At 46.8% G+C, this 19733-nt stretch overlaps 1 protein-coding gene across 1 annotated transcript in view; it reads right to left on the bottom strand.

Annotated features, from left to right (window-relative positions):
• The window catches only part of sbk1 (SH3 domain binding kinase 1), a 30362-nt gene extending 13601 nt beyond the window's left edge, over positions 1-16761 (bottom strand). Inside the window, exon 1 of the mRNA XM_006637083.3 lies at positions 15533-16761. Within this exon, the coding sequence (XP_006637146.2) occupies positions 15533-15570 (38 nt within the window). The 5' untranslated portion in view covers positions 15571-16761. The remainder of the gene's footprint in view (positions 1-15532) is intronic.
• Positions 16762-19733: the final 2972 nt, after the last annotated feature.

Below are 19733 nucleotides of genomic sequence, written 5' to 3'. Positions count from 1 at the left end.
GTCTAAACAATATCAAAGTATGATATCATTACTACTGAGGCTACTCAAAACCTAGTAATAGAACACACCTTTTAAAACAGGATCTAGTGGAGACATTTTTTTAAGGATATAAGGGACATCTGACAGCCTTTGACATCTTTTCTTGCATTTTTAATTATAAACGGAACTAATTTTATTTTTAAAGCACGTCCATCAATATGAACACCAACGTACTCCACCCTAACTGCCAACAAGAAAAACTGTGCCGAATGCGGATATTTTTCACTCTGGGTAAAGAAGTGCAATTTTAATTGAGCCAATCAGCTTCAAAAGAAAGACGTGCTACTCATTTTGTGTGTGTACGTATGGGGACATGTAGATAACAGGCGTATTTAAATAGCTGGGGTAATTAGGGTGAGCTGTAGAGAACTGAGATTTGGTTCCCAAACAGATGGAGTCACAGCGCACCGTTTCTGTGATATGGCCGTGTGCGCAGGCCAGCCTAGTTGATCAGCACACAACATGTCTTCCTCCTCATCCTCATCATTGCCATGAGTGTTAATCAACCTGCCGCTGGATGAAGAGTCACACTGGCGCCTGCAGCACTCATTGTCTAGCTTCTTCTAGATCAAGCCTTGTCTCCACCTTACCGTCTTGTCATAGATTGTTGAGAATACACACTCCAGCTCTCCAATAGTCATTTTCATCCACAATCGCCTGATTTATCCCAAATTTCTTGCTGCTGTCTGGTGTGGCTGAATCAATTTTACACACAACCTTCGAGCCACAACTACCACACCTCAGCTGCTTAAAGCCTTTAAACTCATTGTGACTCCCCTTCATCTGGTTTTTCAGAGGACACTATGAATTAGCTCAAATATACATCCGTATCGACATCCTCCATATCAATGGCTTTTATTTCAGTCACCGTGGGAGTGTAGCAGATATCACTTTAGTTTATATTCAACCTAGGTGTATATTTAGTGTAGCAGCTATGACTTCAGTTCTCATTTTATCCAATTTGAAACATACATTAATTGCAGTTCCGTGCAGTTCTCGATTTCACAATTGTTGTTCTTCTGATTTTGGTGGAGTTATAATCATTGTGTCGTCAGACTGTCACAGGTTCCATTAATCTGTAGTGCCTTTTCATGTAAATCCAGGGTTTTGCAAACACCTTCCAACATGGTTAAATAGAGCTCTGGGTATTTTGTATCCCTCTGGGGTCTGTGTCTCTCTCTTCCATGTTTTTGTCACTTTCTGTCAGTTTTGTGTGGCCTAATAGTCATAATTCAGTTGTTTATAGCGTTGTAGGTCTTCTCAATGCTTTGGATCTTTAAAACACCTAAATCACCAAAGTGTTGTACACGACAAGTCAAATGCTTTTGATCAGTTAATTCAGTACATAATGGCCTCATTCACTTGGATGTTGCCCAAAGACTAATTTAAAATCAATGGGCAATTAGGCCTTCAGTGCCATGGCTCCAAATCTTCCAAATTCTCTCCCGTAGACTGTCAGAGAGTCGAATGCTTTTTAAAACAAGGAGTTTAAAAACTATTTTTTTTATTGTTGCTGTTAGCCTTAACTATAGCTTGTATCATATCCGGTTTTCTTTTATATTCATTTCATTCTTTGCACCACCCTCCATGTTATTATAAATATTATTAGCAGCCATATCACTCTGCAACTCCCAGCTGGCAGCCCACTGAAGGTCAGCAGGTGTGAGCCTGGTCAGTACCTGGATGGGAGAGTCCTGGGAAAAACTAAGGTTGCTGCTGGAAGTGGTGTTAGTGGGGCCAGCAGGGGGCGCTCACCCTGCGGTCTGTGTGGGTCCTAATGCCCCAGTATAGTGACGGGGACACAGTACTGTAAATAGGCGCCGTCCTTCGGATGAGACGTAAAACCGAGGTCCTGACTCTATAATGTGGTCATTAAAAATCCCAGGGTGTTTCTTGAAAAGAGTAGGGGTGTTACCCACCTAATAATCCCCATCTCTGAACTGGCTTCATCACTCTGCTGTCCTCCCCACTGATAGCTGATGTGTGGGGAGCATACTGGTGCACTATGGCTGCCGTCGCATCATCCAGGTGGGGCTGCACACTGGTGGTGGTGGAGGGGAGTCACCATTATCTGTAAAGAGCTTTGAGTGGAGTGTCCAGAAAAGCGCTACATAAGTGTAAGCAATTATAATATTATTATTATTAATAAAAAAAACTTCTATACATGAAAATGGACTACTGGTGGCTAAAGCTTGTTCTCCTGGCTGTACAAAAACAAAGCTTTCTCTGTCGATCACAGGCATCTTGGTTCTACTTTGGGGGAAGAGCATTCAATTCTGAGAACAGGATGCACTTTCGTACGCTGTGGGCGTCTGGAACAAGCTCTTGTGTTCTCTCCTGTACGATTTAGTATATATCAAAACAGCAAGGTGATTGGTCTCTTTGACATTCTCACTTCACATTGACCTGGCATTATAATAATCATACAATTTTCTTGTGACAACTCAAAACACTCATAAAGAGAACATGACTGATGACGCCTACAGTAGATACCCCAGTCATTCAATGTGCATATGTGGATTTTTATATGATTGTTTGGGCAGAGACATCACTGTAGAAATCCAGTTTCTGTCCATGTCCAATATCGCCAGCAGCAACTGTTGCCATAGTCACCACCACTATAAAAAAGGACTTCCTGTGGCCCATGGTCACTTGCATGCCCACTCACATCCGGGGAGAGCGCAGACAACAACACTAGAGCTTCCTGGGTCAGGCTGTACAGTAGTCTATCAAAGAGAGTTTGCCAATAAAGACTCACAAAACTACAATTTCAAGGATTGCCTGGAAGTAGACTGCAGTTAACCTATTTTCTCTCCAGACTTCCAGTGCTGGATATACTTACATTGTTTGTAAGGTTTTTCTCATTCTTTTCTCATGGTTCTATCCAGTCCATCTTCCAAAGCACTGCCTGTCTCTGAAAGATACCACCCTCTGCTAAAGCCACAGTCGTCCAGCTTTGCTAATTAGAATTAATTGCCTTTGACAAGCATAGTTAAAGCTAAGCCATAAAGCCAATGTGATTGAGGGCTGCCTGTTTTTCTCATTTGTTTCCAGGACAGAATAACTGCGTGTTTTGACTCTGATGATATATTTCGGGCCCTGAAAGCATTGTTTTGGTAAGAAGGAGAAATACATCAGGGGGTGAGTTCACATGGGGGTCTGATGAATCATTCTGTCTTTTTCTGTTTCATACTATTACATCCAACGTACAATTTCTAGAATTATTCCACTGTGAGTTATCCGTTTCAATTTATGTAAAGGCAGTAACCTATGAGGCAATCCATTTCAGTGATTGCACACAAAAAAAAAAGATTGGATTACTGTACATTTCAGATTACTATTGCAAAATATCTAGGACAAAACAACAAACATCAAAACAATTCAATCACTACAATAATAGCAGAGCGAGAGCTCTCTGTGTCTCAGCCTTAGTAATGTTATTCAGTTAAAGAGAAGACAATTCAGAAAAGGAACAAAGGCACACTCTCATCGCCACACCCATCAGAGCTATTTAATCTGGAGCTCGTACAGTACCGTGCACATGAAGCGGAGAGTTTCAGATGTCGGGTACGTTCTCTCCTGGGGTCTGTACTATATACAGTAGCTTCTGCCCTTGTCCTATTTCTAGTTAGAAAGGTTTGGAAATGAGGACCTCCCCCTTGCCACTGACTACAGTACATCTTTGTTTCTTCCCACTTTACCTGTGCATGTAGAATACAGCCTGGCCTTATTCCTCTCCAGATTGATTCTGGCCACTTACGTTTATTCACTCTGTAGTGAATCTCCCCTTCACTGTGTGCTGTGAAGTGTGCTAAACAATATTTCTTAAATGAGATATGGACTTACCAGTGGCACCTTTCCCACGTTGATGAAACATTCGCTCAGTACAGCACGTGGTACATGCATCTTTCCAGTGCATAATTTCATTTCACCTTATATTGTAACTGCCTTACAATAAGGGTGCCTTATATTGTAACTGCAACTGCATACCAGTTATGACAGTTGCTGTAAAACAATGAACTGGTGGCCCGTCATGCTTTAATTTGTTTCAGATACACACTGGTTTTCACCGGATTTTAAGATTGTGTTGTTGAAATGACAAACTCTGCAAATCTTCTCAAACCCCATGCCTGAACTCCATTCGCCTGTCCACTTGTAAGGCTGCTCTTTAGCAGTGAAGGGTTTTAAAGAACATTAAAGGTCAGATCAGAAGCCTGTGTTTTATTATCATAAGGATGCACTGGCTATTTAACATGGTTGTCTCTGTATAAGATGCCCAGTTAAATACATCCTTTTTTAAAGCATTTATCAGGGTTTTAAGTGGGTCTCATCTGTATATGCAAAGTACTTCAGGATCCTTGTGATGTAAAGAGCTGTACAAATGCACAGATTGTTTTACAAAATCACAAAAAAAAAATAATCAAAACCCAGTTGAGAATTGTTGCACATTTTAAATCATTCTGATTCCCACTAGGCCGGAAAATCGAGCACTGAACTCCATCCCCATGTGTAATGGAGTATTCAGGCCTACAGCTTGACCTTGGAAACGTCCTTCAGGGACACAGCAAGAGTGAGAGGGATGAAGTGAAGTGATATCAGGGCAGGGCCACACTTTGGACACATTGGTTAGTAGCCAGGCCCTCAGTGATGGGCCCCCTGGGATTTTCAAGAAATGAAAACACGGAGATGGACTTTGCTCACTGGGGGCCTCCAATTAGAATCCTGCAGGGGACTGTCAAAGACACCCGGTGGGCTCCCTCACTCTGAGAAGCTTCGGAGGAAGATCATATATCCATTTAGATCTTCCAATCCAAACCCCCGCATCACTGTCGGCGAAAGATGATGCCCAGAGGCGCAACTGGCTGCTCTCTGCCTCAGGGACATGGCTTGTTCACATGCGCCCCCAAACCCGGGCCCTGCAGAGAGGACAGGGGAACCCTACTGCAGCACCCTGTCAACAAAAACGGACCCCCATCCGCCCCCTTCCTTGAAAACACTGAGCAGTAGTGGCCAGAGGTAGGGGGACCAGTGTAACAGTACCTTGTGGCCCCACATAATGCCAAGCAGGGCAATAGCCAGCATGCGCCCACCTCAAAGCCACAGAGGATAAAGTCTGTAATGTGAACAGGATTGGGAGGAGGCAGGAGGAAAATATTCCCTCTCGATGCCCTGAGAGGCTTTCTAGGATCGCGTCAGACTAGAAGAGTGAACTCTTCTTAATGAGCTCGGCGGCACAGGTATTGATTCAGAAGAGGTTTTTTGTGTTTTACAATCGAAGGCTCGTCTTGTGCCTTCTTGCCGTCGCGCTCAGTTCTGCTACGAAGAAGTCGCTGTGGCTGGAGGAAACGCTTGGTCAGAGCCCAGCCATTGACCCCCGTGCATTTTACACAAGCTGCTAATGAGAATCGGGCAGCTATATTATGCACTTATAATGGGCTTTTTCCTCCTGACCAGCCTGTAATGGGAGCCCCTCGTCGGCCCTGAGCTCATTCCCTCCCTGCTTTGGGTTCCCCATTAATCCCAATCAGGGCAGACGTCTCCGAGAGCCTCCAGCTTCTCTTTCCGGATGTACAGCCTGCCTAGCAGGCCCAGGGGACCACTGTAGGCCTCCTTCCCAGCACAGATTCCCCATTAACAACCACGGATCAGCCAATGGTAACAAATTAGGAGAGGAGGGGGGGTTCAGACTGGGTTGCTAGGTTACAAGAAGTAAGAAAGAGGGAGAAAAAAAACATTTGATTGATTTTTTTAACAGAATCCCAGAGCCCAAGTGGTTTCAAAGCTTTCTATTTCTAAATTTGCCATTGTCTGACAGGAGAAAAGGAAACTGTCACTACTGGTTTCAAAGCTTGCTCTTGATCATTCCTATTGCCCACTGTCATTAAAGCCCCCTTAAAAGTAGGTCACAATGCCGTTAGCAACGGAATATCGAACTAACATTGCGTCTTAAAAGTATTGTTCATGTGAGGAATTTCCCAGTAAAACATCAAGTCGTCCATTTGACAATGAAACAACACTACACAAAATGCTGCTCGGATAATTGGCACCTCCTACGCGGCAACAACTACTTCGAGTGGTGAAATATATTGGTGTCTCACAAGGTCCAGAACACAACGTTGTGCTGACGGGCTTCAGAACCCTTCGGAACACCTGCCCTGGTTCCTCACCAAGGCTCATACGCAAGTTAAGGTTGACGTCTTTCTCGGGGGCGAAAACAAACAGCAAGAGGAGCATTCAGAACACACAGACGCACAGGTGACAAGTAAGCAGCACAAGCTACAGGCACGTTAAGTTAACAGGGACAAAGGTCTGTGCGTTCTATCAGGACCATCTGTGCCCCTGCCGCCTTGGCTGGGATCTGAAGGCAGGCTAATTATGATGTAAGGAGTGTGTGTGGTTCTGCAGTCGGGCCTCTCTATGTAGGACGGTGGGAGAGGGAGCTGACAACTGGAAATTAATTACCTCCTGAAAAAGGAGCAGTCAGCTGCGCCGCTTTGGGGTGAGGGCGGGAGGAGGTTTGGAGGGAGGTGGGGGCCAGGGAACTCAAAAGGAGCTGGGCCATCTGTCTCGCCACTCCGGATCTGTCAGTAACCCCCACCTCTCCCAGCTTTTCAGAGTGCATGCCTCCACTCCCCTTCCACGGCCCCGGCCACCAGATGAGCCATATGGAGGCAGGAAGCGTTGGTCACTCACAGCGTGAGGACGGACAGATGCTAACAAGAAGACTCAAAACAGCTATCCCCCAACCTGGCACTGCAACATTCCGACTGACGTCTGTCTCGCTGCGTGACAACTGCAAAGTTGCGAGGAAGAAAAATGTCTGCAAATGTAGTTTTTGTCTGGGCAGGCACTAGGCTGATAAACTGAGAAATTTGCTTTTCCTTTTACCTTCTAACGGCAATCCAGCGTCTCAAGACTATACTTGTCAAGACTACCCGCTGCTGCTGGGAGCACAAGGATAAGGGGGCCATACTGTGAACCAAAATGGATTATAGCAAAGGAGATTTTAATTTGAGCTTTTTATCATCTCAAAGATAGTTTTAATTCTGTGTCTCTTTCTTGAACCTATTCCTCACATCAGTCGGGATAATTAAGGGGTTGTCAGGCTCCAGTCGTCCAATTAAAAGCACGCTTGACCCATCTTTAATAACACACCTTGCGTTTTTCAGAGAGATCAGGCTGTACTGGCATATTACATCAAGCAGTAGTTGCTTTTAATTAATTTCAGACACACTGGAAATATGTTGATTAACAACAACTTCAAGCAATTCAAAACCACCGCTTCTCATTCTCCTTCTATTAGAAAGGTGTCTGCAAATGATTTTCAACCAAGTGCAATGTAAGGTTGTCTCAGTCTCTACCCAATATTGTAAGATCATATTGTACTCTTTCCAGGGCAGCCCGTTTTGAAAATTGCAATGCAAAAGTAATTTTTTTCTGTTACTTCCATCGATTAATGATCCTGCACTGTTTAAATTGTTGTCTAGCATATTGTTTCTAAATCCCGACAATACTGTATGTGGCACAGGACAATAACATCACATCATAACCACTTATCCAGTTCAGGGTCACAGTGGCCCAAAGCCTATCCCAGGATGCACTGGGAGCAAGGCAGGATACACCCTGGACAGGACAGCAGTCCATCGCAGGGCAGATACAGACACACACACTCACACTGGCCAATTTGTATAGAAGCCAATTACCTACCAGCATGTCTTTGGACTGTGGGAGGAAACAGGAGCACCTGAAGGAAACCCACATGAACAAAAGGAGAACAAACAGTTATCCATACAGACACCATCCCGGGAATTGATCCCAGTGTCCCAGCGAACGTTTGGCAGAAATGTTCATCATGTCGCCCACAGAACAATAACAGCACAACATAAATAAATGCTTTGCATGGGTGGTTTCCTCGATTTTAGTGCGACTTATTTATTTTGACAGCTTGAAACAATCCCCGAGGAGCGATTTAATTTGGTGAGTAAGTCCGGCCCGGATTTGAAATTGATTCACTTGGCCTGGCCATTAAGGCAAAGCTAGCAGAACCAGAACCTCCCCACCATCACCAGTAAGGGGGAGGAAACTGAGAGCGCCGAGTACTGGGATAGATTGTTCAGAAGTGTTTACACGTAGACGAGACCAAGTCTGTCCAATTTTCGATTCTTGCAGTCTTAAATCGTGCAATTGCTGTGTGTGCAGTTGAAACCCCCCATTCAAACTGTCACGTCAGGAACCTAAAGGAACGTCATAGCGTCAGAGTTTCTAAGAGGCCCTCTCTCTCATCATGGGAAGCTGAAATGCTCCTAAGTCGCCGTCCACACAGTCTTATCTTGGTACTACAGAAATGCGTTCAGAAAGGAGTCGAGTGGAAGGTTGAGGAAAGAGGATGTGAAATTTGGAAGTAGGGAGACGCGTCAGCATGCGTAGGCTGCAAAGGAACAAGTAAAGGTTTATTCCATGCTGAAAAGAGAATAACAGACCACACCCGAAGAAGGCTCCACAGCCGAAACGTTGTGTTTCCTTTCTCCTCTTTTCTACATGGAATAAACCTTTACTTGTTCCTAAACAGTGGTAAGTCAGCTGTTGACCTCAAGTCAGCGCACTTTGGCTGTAACGGTTGACATCCCTCCCCTAGAGGGCGCTCCATTTTACTCCTGTCAGTAGTTCCCTATGATCGTTTATATATGTGTTCCAGGTGTGCCTTGCTGTGTCTCCCCCTATTTATCCTTAGCTCCTCCAGGGCTCAGGGCTCAACATTAGGGTCCAGAAGTCACGAGGCCCGCCTAGCACCAGGATACCCTACGTCCGTCTCCTGAGGGCACAGGCCTCACCCCCGACACCTCCCGTGTTCTGAGCCCGGGGTCTGGGGGAACCTCTCGCCCCGTTATCCCAGGATCTCCATGTCAGTTGTCTGTTCGTGTCTTCCCCATTCCCAGAGGTTTTAACCTTGTCACGTCTCAGGATGGATCTACCGCTAATGGGCTCTTGGGCTGTGCCCTGACCCTCCTTCGGACCTGCTCGGATTTGGACGCCACTCCTCGTCTCCCCCCCGCTCACTGTTTTCCCATACCACGCCTCCCGTTTCCTCCAGCTCTTACCGCTTCGCAGAGGGTCTAGTACGAAACCCGACACGGATTCCAGACCCCGTCCGTAACATTGGCAGGGACAACAGGACTGACCCCCCCAACCTTGGTGTTCCTGTACTGACTCCCTGATCACTGGAGCCTGGGCGCACAGCCAGCAGCGCCCCTTATCTGCGCAGCCACACCACGCTGCCACTCACCTGCCTGCTCAGGAGGCAATCTGAGGACACTCAGGCCCTGCCTTCATCGCCTCCAGCCACAGATGCTCAGAAAGTTAGCCTCCCAGATGAGCAGCGACTCAACTGAAATGACACAAAGCTAATTGGAATTTAGAAACAGCTCTCCTCCAGCACTGGGGATAGCAGATATCGCCACTCGGATTATGAATGCATTGTCTGCAAAGGCATTGTGCTTTTATGAGTTGGTTTTCGTTTTCCTCTCATTCCCCTGAGCACTGGCAATGTGTTCCCATTCTTATAAATATGTGTGGATATGCTGGGGTCAACGTCTCTTTCCACCACAATGTCTAGAAAGTACAATAAAATACTGGAGCCTTATGTTCAACACCACCAGGAGCTACATGATGAATTTTACTCAATTGATTGATAAAGTGTAAATACGCTGTCCTTGAAGAAGAGAGACTGTTCTCTTGTGCACTTCACTCGATCCATTTTTTGCGTTTCTAATGGCTGTATGCTGACCCATGATGAATCATAATTTTCTAGACTGTAAGAAGTAATTTCTAATATCTGAATTTTCCTCTTAGTTCACTTCATGCTTGTTGCAGATACGGTTCTGCGTGTCCTACTTTGCTGCTCATTTGTTATTTCTACTATTTCTAGTCCTGGAAGGCTGGAGTCCAGCAGGTTTTAACAGGTAATTTGCCTTTGGCGGCTGTTTAAGACCTGAGGAGACAACGGTGTTCAGATAATTTATCCAAACTATTAGCTCCATTAAGTACTTAAGATCAATGGTGAAATGAAACTTAGAGCATCCTGCAGGACTAGCTTTTCCATCTCTGGACTAGATGGTTAGCTGATGTGGCCAAAAGACTTTGGAAAGACAGGAAATGAGCTGGGGGAGTATATTACGGTTATACCAGTTGAAAAGCAATGCTAATACCACCTCTTTGAGGTGACAGTATATAAAATTGGCTCTCTGCTACAGATGGGTCTCATCACATGCTTGTAATCTATAACTAGCGCTATCGTGTCATGCTAGTCTAATAATCACAGCATAATAGAGGAGGCGGTCACACAGTACAGCACACAGAGAGCTGTGAAACACACCTACCCATCATGCCCTGGAAGGCCTACTCCACTCAGTCTGCATAAAGTCATTGACCTTATTTCAGGAGATCTGGAGGGTGCTTCTCTAATCAACCTTGTCTGTTAGCGGAAGCTTTGGGTCCATGTGAAGAAAAAAAAAGACTTTTCTGCAGCCTATGATAACTTCGAGCCTGTCATAAGACTACAAGAACATAAAAAGGCTTCAAATGAGAGGAAGCATTTCTGGTCATCTAGCACATTTGGTAGTTAGTAGTAAACTGATCCTAGGATCTCAACCAGCTGTTTCTTAGAAGAAGCGAAAGTATCATCTATAAGCTGTTATCATAAGCACCCCTCTGCATCTGTGAGAGTAGAGAAATATGAAACGAATTCTCACTCAAGTGAAGAGTGTACACTCAGCATTGTTTGTACATTAATCAGAGCAGATGTAAATGATCCTATTGTGATTTTTAGCAAAGCCAGCTTAAAATCACCACTGATAAGGAGCTTTGAATTTGAGTTCTTAAATCCAGCTATTCCATTTTAGAAGAAACAGAAGCAAGAGGGAAGTTAACATTTATCTATTAGAGCCAGCTGACCTGCATATGATCCAGGAGTTAATGGACTGCAGACTGTAAAAACCCTACTGTCAAAACAAACAGAAGTGAACGTCTGGTTATAAGTACAGTTTCGTTTCTGCGGCCTGCTGGTTTATCTAGGGAGAGCAGTAAAATGATAGTTTTGCATAGACCAGTGTGAAGGCTACAGAGTTTGCCTTTCTGCTCCATCTGGTAAAGTGAGCCCTCGCTGTTTTCTTAACGCCATGGCAACCAGGACAAGCTCTGGCTCCACAGACATTACCTACCTGTCGAGTGAGCTGGTAAACCTGGAAAAGGGATTAAGCTGCTGTGCGATGGACGTCTTCCATTGCAATCTTCCAGACCACCATTTTTAGGATTGAATGATGAATTCTGGCCAGGAACAATGCAGTTTCTGCTAATATTTTACTTGGGCCACTCACCAACATACCTTGTCTGAAGTCTACAGGAAGCTTGGCTTTTTCCCCTATTGACAGTCAACAGAAGTTCACAGTTTACACCCCATGCTTAGATAGCTGACATACAATAACACCACAGGACATTTAACTCCTGATTCTGGCATCAGCGATAAATAAAACTCTCCTCCCATGTAGCTGTGTCACCCACTAAAGCCATGAACGCTCTTTGCTCTCTGTCTGCCTATTTATTAAAAGACCTGCTTCAGTCTTCCAGCTCTGCCCTCATGTTAATAATTAATGGCTTCTCCGCTGGTTATTGTGTTTAATTTACTGTGCAGTTTGTTTGAAATGTTCCGCCCTGCCCTGTACTTATTTCATTACTGGATTGTCTGCACTTAGCGAAAAGCCTGCTGCAGGAGAGAAGGAAACTTAGCGAGACGGCACCCTGCTCTTGAAGGGATGACGTGAAAGTTATCTACTTGAGAACTGTAGCGATCGGAGGACCGACAGGTAACCGCTGAGTCAGGGGACAGACTCTGTTTTGAGGGGGGTTACCTGTGTCAACAAGACAGCGAGTGAAAAGGTTTTTGGCCAGCAGCCACATCACCCTGCAACTCCCAGCTGGCAGCCCACTGAAGCTCAGCAGCTGTGAGCCTGGTCAGTACCTGGAAGGGAGACCTCCTGTGGAAAACCAAGGTTGCTGCTGGAAGATGTGATAGTGGGGCCAGCAGGGGGCGCTCACCCTGCGGTCTGTGTGGGTCCTAATGCCCCAGGATAGTGATGGGGACACTATACTGTAAACAGGTGCCGTCCTTTGGATGAGATGTGAAACCGAGGTCCTGACTCTCTGTGGTCATTAAAAATCCCAGGGCGTTTCTCGAAAAAGAGCAGGGGTGTGGCCTTTACCAATCATGGCCTCCTAATAATCCCCATCTCTGAACTGGCTTCATCACTCTGTCATCCTCCCCACTGATAGCTGATGTGTGGTGAGCGTTCTGGCGCACTATGGCTGCCGTCGCATCATCCAGGTGGGGCTGCACACTGGTGGTGGTGGAGGGGATCCCCATTACCTGTAAAGCGCTCTGAGTGGAGTGTCCAGAAACGTGCTATATAAGTGTCAGCAATTATTAATGATCATTATATTTTTGCTTTGAAAGGCAAGAGAACCAAGCGAAACATGAACATGAAAGAGAAAATGGTTTTTGATTTAAAAAACCTGTAAAAGGGTTCAGCTGTTCAGAGGCGTGAGCAAGGATGCCTCCTCTTTTCAGCATTTCTGAAATGTTAACAATGGTTTGGCTTGGCCTTTCTACACAAGCCGTCTTGGCTCATGCTTAATATACCTGCTGAACACCAGCAGCCTGCCATTACTGTTCTCTCCTGGTTTTTGGCACATCAAGACGCTTCAGGAAACAGGAGGTGTGAGATTGTCACATAGAAGCACTACGGTACAAGCAACAGAATGCGTAGGACAAGCCCAAAGGGAGCCTCCTTCCTGCCTCTCCTCGTACTAAAGTACCGCTTTTAGAGGATAGCTCAACCCTTTGCTGGCACACGTCCGTTATTCCAGCCATCGATGGCTTCACTGTCTCCCAGGCATTAGTATAAAGTACTGAAAACAGCCCATTAAGATGCAACAAAGCAGCACTCTGAATTAAAGAGATGACTAACACTGGTACGGACTTTAGCAGCTTCTGTAGTGCCGTCTGAGTGGTTTCTGTAGTAAATTACATTTCTGTACCGGCACGGCTGAAAGTGCTGTCCCATACAAAGGAGCTACACTTCAGAAAGCATTTAGAGGTCTTTTTGATCCAGCCATTCATTTTTATGCTAATGGGGAAAGGGGCCAGACATTGTGAGCGCAGTGTGACACATGGAGCACGCTCTGTTGTTTCCCATCTGTGCTCCAGTCCGACTGCCAAATGGCAAATCTTGCACGGAGGCACGCGCTTCTGCTCGAGCAGGTTCGGGAGCACTCCTCTGGGGCGTTTCGTGTGTTTCCTCTGGGCAGGTGTTTCCAGGAGGGTGGAGACAGGCTGGAGGGTGAGGTGCCGACTGGGCGCATTGAGAGGCCGGAAATGGATTGTTAGACAAGGATTTCAAGGAGTCGAAAAAGAAAATGAGACAAAGGCCCTCAAACCCCTCTTCATATCTGGCCTTTATTAAGTAGACAGGGGGCGGTTGTCATCTCTTCTCTACAACTAACTTACAAATTCCCATCACCTGCACTTACAGGAAGCAGCTTCGGACTTAAAGCGCTAGGGAGAACCTATAACTGTAGTGAGCCAGCTGCACAGATGTTCTTGAGATGTCCCCACTATAGGCTGACCTCAATGAACCTCCTGTTTCTTGTACTACATGTGAGTAACCGCGCTGTTATTTATTCATTTCTGCTAATCGCCCCCTAGTGGAGTGATGGTAATGGTGCACCTTCTGTTGGGCACTACTCTCCATGCAAAGCATCCAACACTTACAGCTACATTTAGTTTTTTCCGTATTCTTTGTGAAGTGAGGAATTGCTTCACCTGAATTAAGGGAGAAATTAAGGGTTGTCCTTACTGTACTAGACAGCATAGCGTTTCCCAGACAAAATATTGCAGTGTTAGACTGGAAAATCTGGTCCACGGAAAAGAGAGCCACCTACTGGTCCACAAGCACCACTGCAACAGTAACCTGGCATTCCATAAAGATCTCCCACCTGCCCGCGATCCCGAACTGGATTAAGTAATTAGAAAATGGTCGGATGATTCTCCCATCTCAGGATTGTCTAGATCCAGGCTCCCCTAACTTCTGAAATCCAACAAGACCAGGGTACATGTGCTATAGCTGTGTTTTTAAATATCTGAACTGCATTTCAAACAACATTAGGCCCTTCAGAAACAGAAGAAAAAACAAACAAAACTGCAGCTGCGTTTTAAAAGCCAGTCAACCGCAGTTGCCAAATTGCACCGAACTGCACAAATCGATTTAAAATAGGACACCTGCAAGCACGGCGCCGCGGTTGAATCCTTCTGCGGCTTTATAGAGGACAAAATCGATATGGCAGGTCGAAGTCTTCAACAGAAAAAAAAACTTCAGCATCAGTGTAACACCTGAACACTTCTCAGCTGTTAGCCAGCTGTCCTATTTTAGCAGTTGTTCATATTAGCCCCGCTGATATACACTGTCTGCTGAGCCCCGTTCAAACAGGGAAGCCTGTGCTTCTGTCTTATCAACCCCTTCCCTCTCGGAATTCAGTTGTCTTTGCACTTTCTCGTCTTCAAACGCCCATCTCCCACGACTCCTCGCTCGCACGCCGCCCCGCTGTCGACTTTCAACCCAGTTTCTGCCTCGGCACTTTCCTCACAAACTTCCACGTCTCGAGGTTTTCTAACTTCCTTGGGATAGATAAATTGGACTTCCCAAGCGGAAAATTAAACACGTATATTTCTAGAAGCTCGTGTGTGCGTGTGTTCAACTATAATTTCACGTCCGTGTGTCTGAATGCAGGTTTACCTCGAGCGCGCACTGAAGGCTCTGCAGCTCCGCGTAATGACTTGCAGGGCACAGCGGCTGCGATCTGCAGGCAGAGCCGGTAAGGCGGAGGGGTCTGTGCGCTTTAATGAGCTAGTAGGCATGGACCGCTCAGACGGAGCGCGCTCGCTTTCCCGGTAAAGCTTGAGGTAACCGCTGGGCGACCCTCGCTTGTCAGCCAGCGCGGAGAGGGCTAGCCCAGTTTGCCCCGGAGGAGGGATGAACCGGGGTTCGAGGAAGTCACCTTACAGCAGCGGGAAGGGGCCGGCTGCTGAAATTCCCCGGGGACGTCTTAACTCGACGTGTACTTACATTTCTTCGGCGTAACCAAATTGGCTGAACGGTCGTTATAGATGAGTAAGAACCAGGAAACGTCCTTTGTTTGTAACGGGGTTATGTATGGATTTCTCAAAAGGTACAAATACGTGCATTTTGAAGATCAGAGGCTGTAATGCTAAATAATCTTAACGGTATAATTCGGGTTTTTTTTCTTATTTAGATCTGACAGTTTAAAAGGCAGTTTTGAGGGTGGTTGAGAGCACAGCATGTGGAAAGCACGCACAGATCAGAGGTAAAACAGCTCTCAGCGATAAGACGGCAAAGGGTCGCCACTGGCATCCCATCTCGCTCACCTGCCGGCGACCTGTCTCTCTCCCCCATGGTCCTGCATCCACGCCGCCGCTGTGAGCGCACCTCCTTGAGCGCTGTGCCCGGAGCTCCCGGATTGACGCTTCAGTTCCCGGCAATAACGCGGACGCGAGCACAGCTCTTCAACGAGCGACCTACTGGAGTCTCCGACCGTAGCAGTGTTACCGAGTCCTCCACTCCCCACAAAACAAAATATTTCAATAGGTCGAGTCCCGTTTACAAACAGCAAAGGATGCAAAACCAAATCTTCGACCACCACTATACTGTAAGATGCACTTGCATTGATTGATGCGTATTATTAATACTTTTCGGCAGCCTTGACTGTCATGTCAGAGGCGTGAAGACAGGTTGACATCGGTGTTCATGAAGGTTGTTCCACGAAGGGTCTCTCTTCTCTGAAGTGCACCACCCCACTTGCCCCGGCGGTCTGGCTGGACTGGGGGGTTGGTGTGGCGGGTCCAATCGCAGGTGTGCCTGGCTGCCCCCAGCTTGCTCATGGACCGGGACTGCTTCCTTCCCGCCCCGATCCCCTTCTCGGGCGGTGCTCGAACCCCTTCCCAGCACCGTGGCGGAGAGGAGCTGTCAGCCCGTCGAGCAGGGCTCCGGCAGCCCAGCCTCCTGGCGACCCGGTGTAGCCCCTGCCTTCACCTCGCCTGCTCTGCGCTGGGGTCACTCGCTGTCACCACCTCGGCCGCCCAGGTCCCCGTCACGGTGTGCATTCGCTCAGTTTCAATGAATGCGCGGCGGTGGCAGAATAACAACGATAATATATGTTGTTGCTGCTGCTGTTGTTGTTGTTTTAATTCAGGAAGGTCAACGAACAAACTAATTCACGGACGCTCTGGTCATTCATGTCAACTGCGATCCGTGCTCTGTTAAAATCACAGTTTTCTCAATTTTCCCCTTTCCTCCCCGGCTCCTTGTGGTCGGGCAGTGTTTTTCTCTCTCCCTGTTAGTCTCCCCAGTAGCCGCGGTGCTTTGTTGTTAATCCCCGTGTTGTTCTGCGATTCGGATTTTCATTCATCGCGTTTTCATTCCTGTTCCCTCTTCCATTGTCTGGCTCGCGGTCTCCACCTCCCGGCAATGGCTCCTAGCGCCGGGTCCTAGCGCCGGGGACGGTCTCCGCTGGAGCGCACGGCGCTTTCTGTTGAAACGCCACCGGCTTCGGTGTGTCGATGTTTTCGTGAGCATATGAGCAGGGAGAGAAGGAGAGAGTTGAACACCAGCACTCCGTATCTCCCTCCAGTCTTTCTAAGGCACAGGGCTCTCTGCTTTTCCTTTCCGCTTTGACCTTCATCGCTTGAACTAATTATACGGTTTGGAGCGTGTGTAAAAACCTGAGGCTTGAATCGTCTTGTTTAATTGAAAAAAAGAAAGAATCCCACACTGGAGCTTCCCGTCCCTGGCTCATTGAAGAAAAACTCTTATTTGTTGTGCCAGTTTTGTGCCCTAGGAAGGGAACTCTGACCTGTAAGATCTCTGTTTCCAGTGGACTGCAAGGCTACGACTGAGCGGAGATTCCCTCTTTCCTCTGTTCCCCGTTATTCAATTTCCCAGTTGGTGTGAACTGTCCTCCTGTGGGCTGAAAACCAAAGGGAAGGGCAGGAACCTGTCTCTGTGATGGGGAAACTTTGTGTAGCAGTCAGGTGCTACCCAAATCACCCACCACACCCATGCTAGTCAAGCCATCCTGGCCCACTATTGCCTCAATGACTGTGGACTAATGTGTCAAGTGAATGGACTGTCTCAGCAGTAGGGATGACGTGACAGCCCCGAGCTATATAAGAGGAAACTTGTATCTCTTTCCTTGGCTAGAGCTGTCGCCAGATCTCAGTCCTATGGGAATACCGAAGGAACCGAGGCAAAGCGCAATTCAGTCTCGAAGCCTCATCACAACCCCTACTACAGACATTCCACATTACAGAAGTAATTTGACTAGTGTGGGCTGCCGACATTTCAGAACCTTGCAGATTCCATTCAAGCTGCTCTGCTTCGTGGGAGGTTGTAAAAAAATACCTAAAATGAAATCAGAAGATCCACCTTATCTCATCCAATTGGGCCAATTAATACCCCCACTAATTCTGTTTTAGGTCTGTGTCTTTTTGTTTGAACTGCCATGAATGATCTAGGATTGCTGGCAAACATGTCTTTGCAGTTGTATTTCCTGTCCGTCCCATTGCTGTGTGTTCAGGGCGAATCGAGTGCTGTCTGACTGTATGTGCTTTCTCTTCGATCTGGCGTCAAGGTACAGCCCAAATCAACAGCTTTAGACAGACTGCCGCTGGAATAAATGAGCTTGAGGGAGCACACTGGCTTACCACATCGACTGTATTGATCCATCGGAAATCCTGCCTGATCTACATCCACTGAATCATCTCTCTCGTCTTCATCCCTGTTGACAGGAATCCACTGTTCGTCAACGAGAGCCATGAATGACTTTCCAGAATCTCGAGGGCTTACAGGATCTGTTAGATCAGAAGAGGCCTTCCAAGTCTTTAAATCTTCCACAGTCCATCTTCGGGTGAAAGAATGGATGTTCTGGGCAACATGTGGATAAACACTCAGCTCAGGAACATGGAGGTGGTTGGTCAGAAATGCTTGTTTGGCAGCTCGGGCAGGAACAGAGAAGGGCAGGTAAGGTCCCCAGCAAGATTAACGCGGGAGGAAGAAGGGAAAGATGGGAAAAAGGAAGAGGAAGGAAGTGTTTCTTGTTTGACGAAGGACAGAAAGGCTGTATGTGAGAAGTCTTGGCTTTATGATTGTTTCCCATAGAATTCACATTTTCCGCTAATGTATCTTTTCGTTACTGTATTCTTCTGTAGTACTGGCCTCATTTCATGGCCGTTGCCATCATTTACAATAGCTTACGCTTTAAGGGTTTTAAGGGCTTTAAGAGCTGAGTAACACCTCTTGTTTAATATTTGTAATGGCAAAATGTAGTCTAGGGAGGTCCAGCCCTGATCTTCAGTGCCCGTTTGTCTGCTGGTTTTCATTCCAGCTCTCGTGTCAATGACCTTAATCAACTTCCTAAGGAAGAAGTAGAGGAAAACAGAAAGAGAAAACACCCTGTTTAACCCACAGCCCAACTCAGCTGCACACTCGAACCCAAGCTTCTCCCAGCACTTCAGGGTCTGGTTCTTTGAAGAGCCTTTGAGAACCTGCAGACACACCAGCCAGTCTGGTACAAGAGAGGCCATACACAATTTCTTGCATTAGGAATTTGTCTTTTCACATACCCCAGCTTGCTCTCCATGAGACACACAGACAGGGAGAGAAGCTGGGGGTCAGAGCACAGGGTCAGCCATTATACCCTGGAGCATTTGGGGTTAAGGGCCTTGCTCAAAGGCCCAAGGGAGTAGGATTCCTCTGCCAGCCACAGGATTTGAACCGGCAACCTTCCAGCTACACACACAGATCCTTAGCCACAGTGCCACCATGCAATGTAGAACATGGCAAAGTTCTACAGAGTCACAGTCAGAGCCATGTAAATGTAGGGAAAGCGCAGGTTCGTTATTTGAATTTGTATGCAGAATCAACAAGACACATGAGTGTAACGTGCTGCAGCAGAGGGATTTAAGGTGGACGCCCTGACTAAGCCCACTTCTTTCCTTGTTTTCCCACTGGGAGCAAAGCTGTCACCTTAAATCCCAGCCTTCCAATGGGCTAGCCATTTCCTCCGCTGCTCCTTGTAAAAGGCAAAACGAAGGACACTTCGGAGTTAAAGAATCCAGGAAAAAACCAACCTTGAAAATCCGCCACTGTAAACTTTAGACAAGGGCATCAGCTGTACTGGGGCTGCTCCAATCCGCTGCTGTCAGGTGACTTGTTCCGATGTCTGATGGCAGCTTAAAGGGAGGCTGTGAAGGGGTGAAGTCGATTTGTCGGCTTTTTACTCCAGTATTTTTGAGTGCGGGCACCTTATCTTTCCTGGAAGGTCCGAACCATTTTTCCCTGAAGGTCACCTTGAGCAGCCAGCTGGTCATAAATCACGCTGAAAGTCAAAGTCTCTCCTGGGGCCGAAGGCAGAGGTGCAGGTCGATGGGAGAGGAGACGAGGCTGTCATTGTCTAGGGCGTTAAAGGACTTTTTCTCATGGCCTCCTCCCCCTGCTTTCCGACACGTGACAGTCTCCCTGCTGTCGGCAGGAAAGAGCCACGTGAGACGGCCCTCTTCAGTTCGGCTGACT

The sequence above is a fragment of the Lepisosteus oculatus genome, chromosome 19, assembly GCF_040954835.1.
Source record: "Lepisosteus oculatus isolate fLepOcu1 chromosome 19, fLepOcu1.hap2, whole genome shotgun sequence".
Lineage (NCBI taxonomy): Eukaryota > Metazoa > Chordata > Actinopteri > Semionotiformes > Lepisosteidae > Lepisosteus > Lepisosteus oculatus.
Note: the sequence above shows the minus strand (reverse complement) of the source record. Positions and strands in the feature narration are given on the sequence as shown.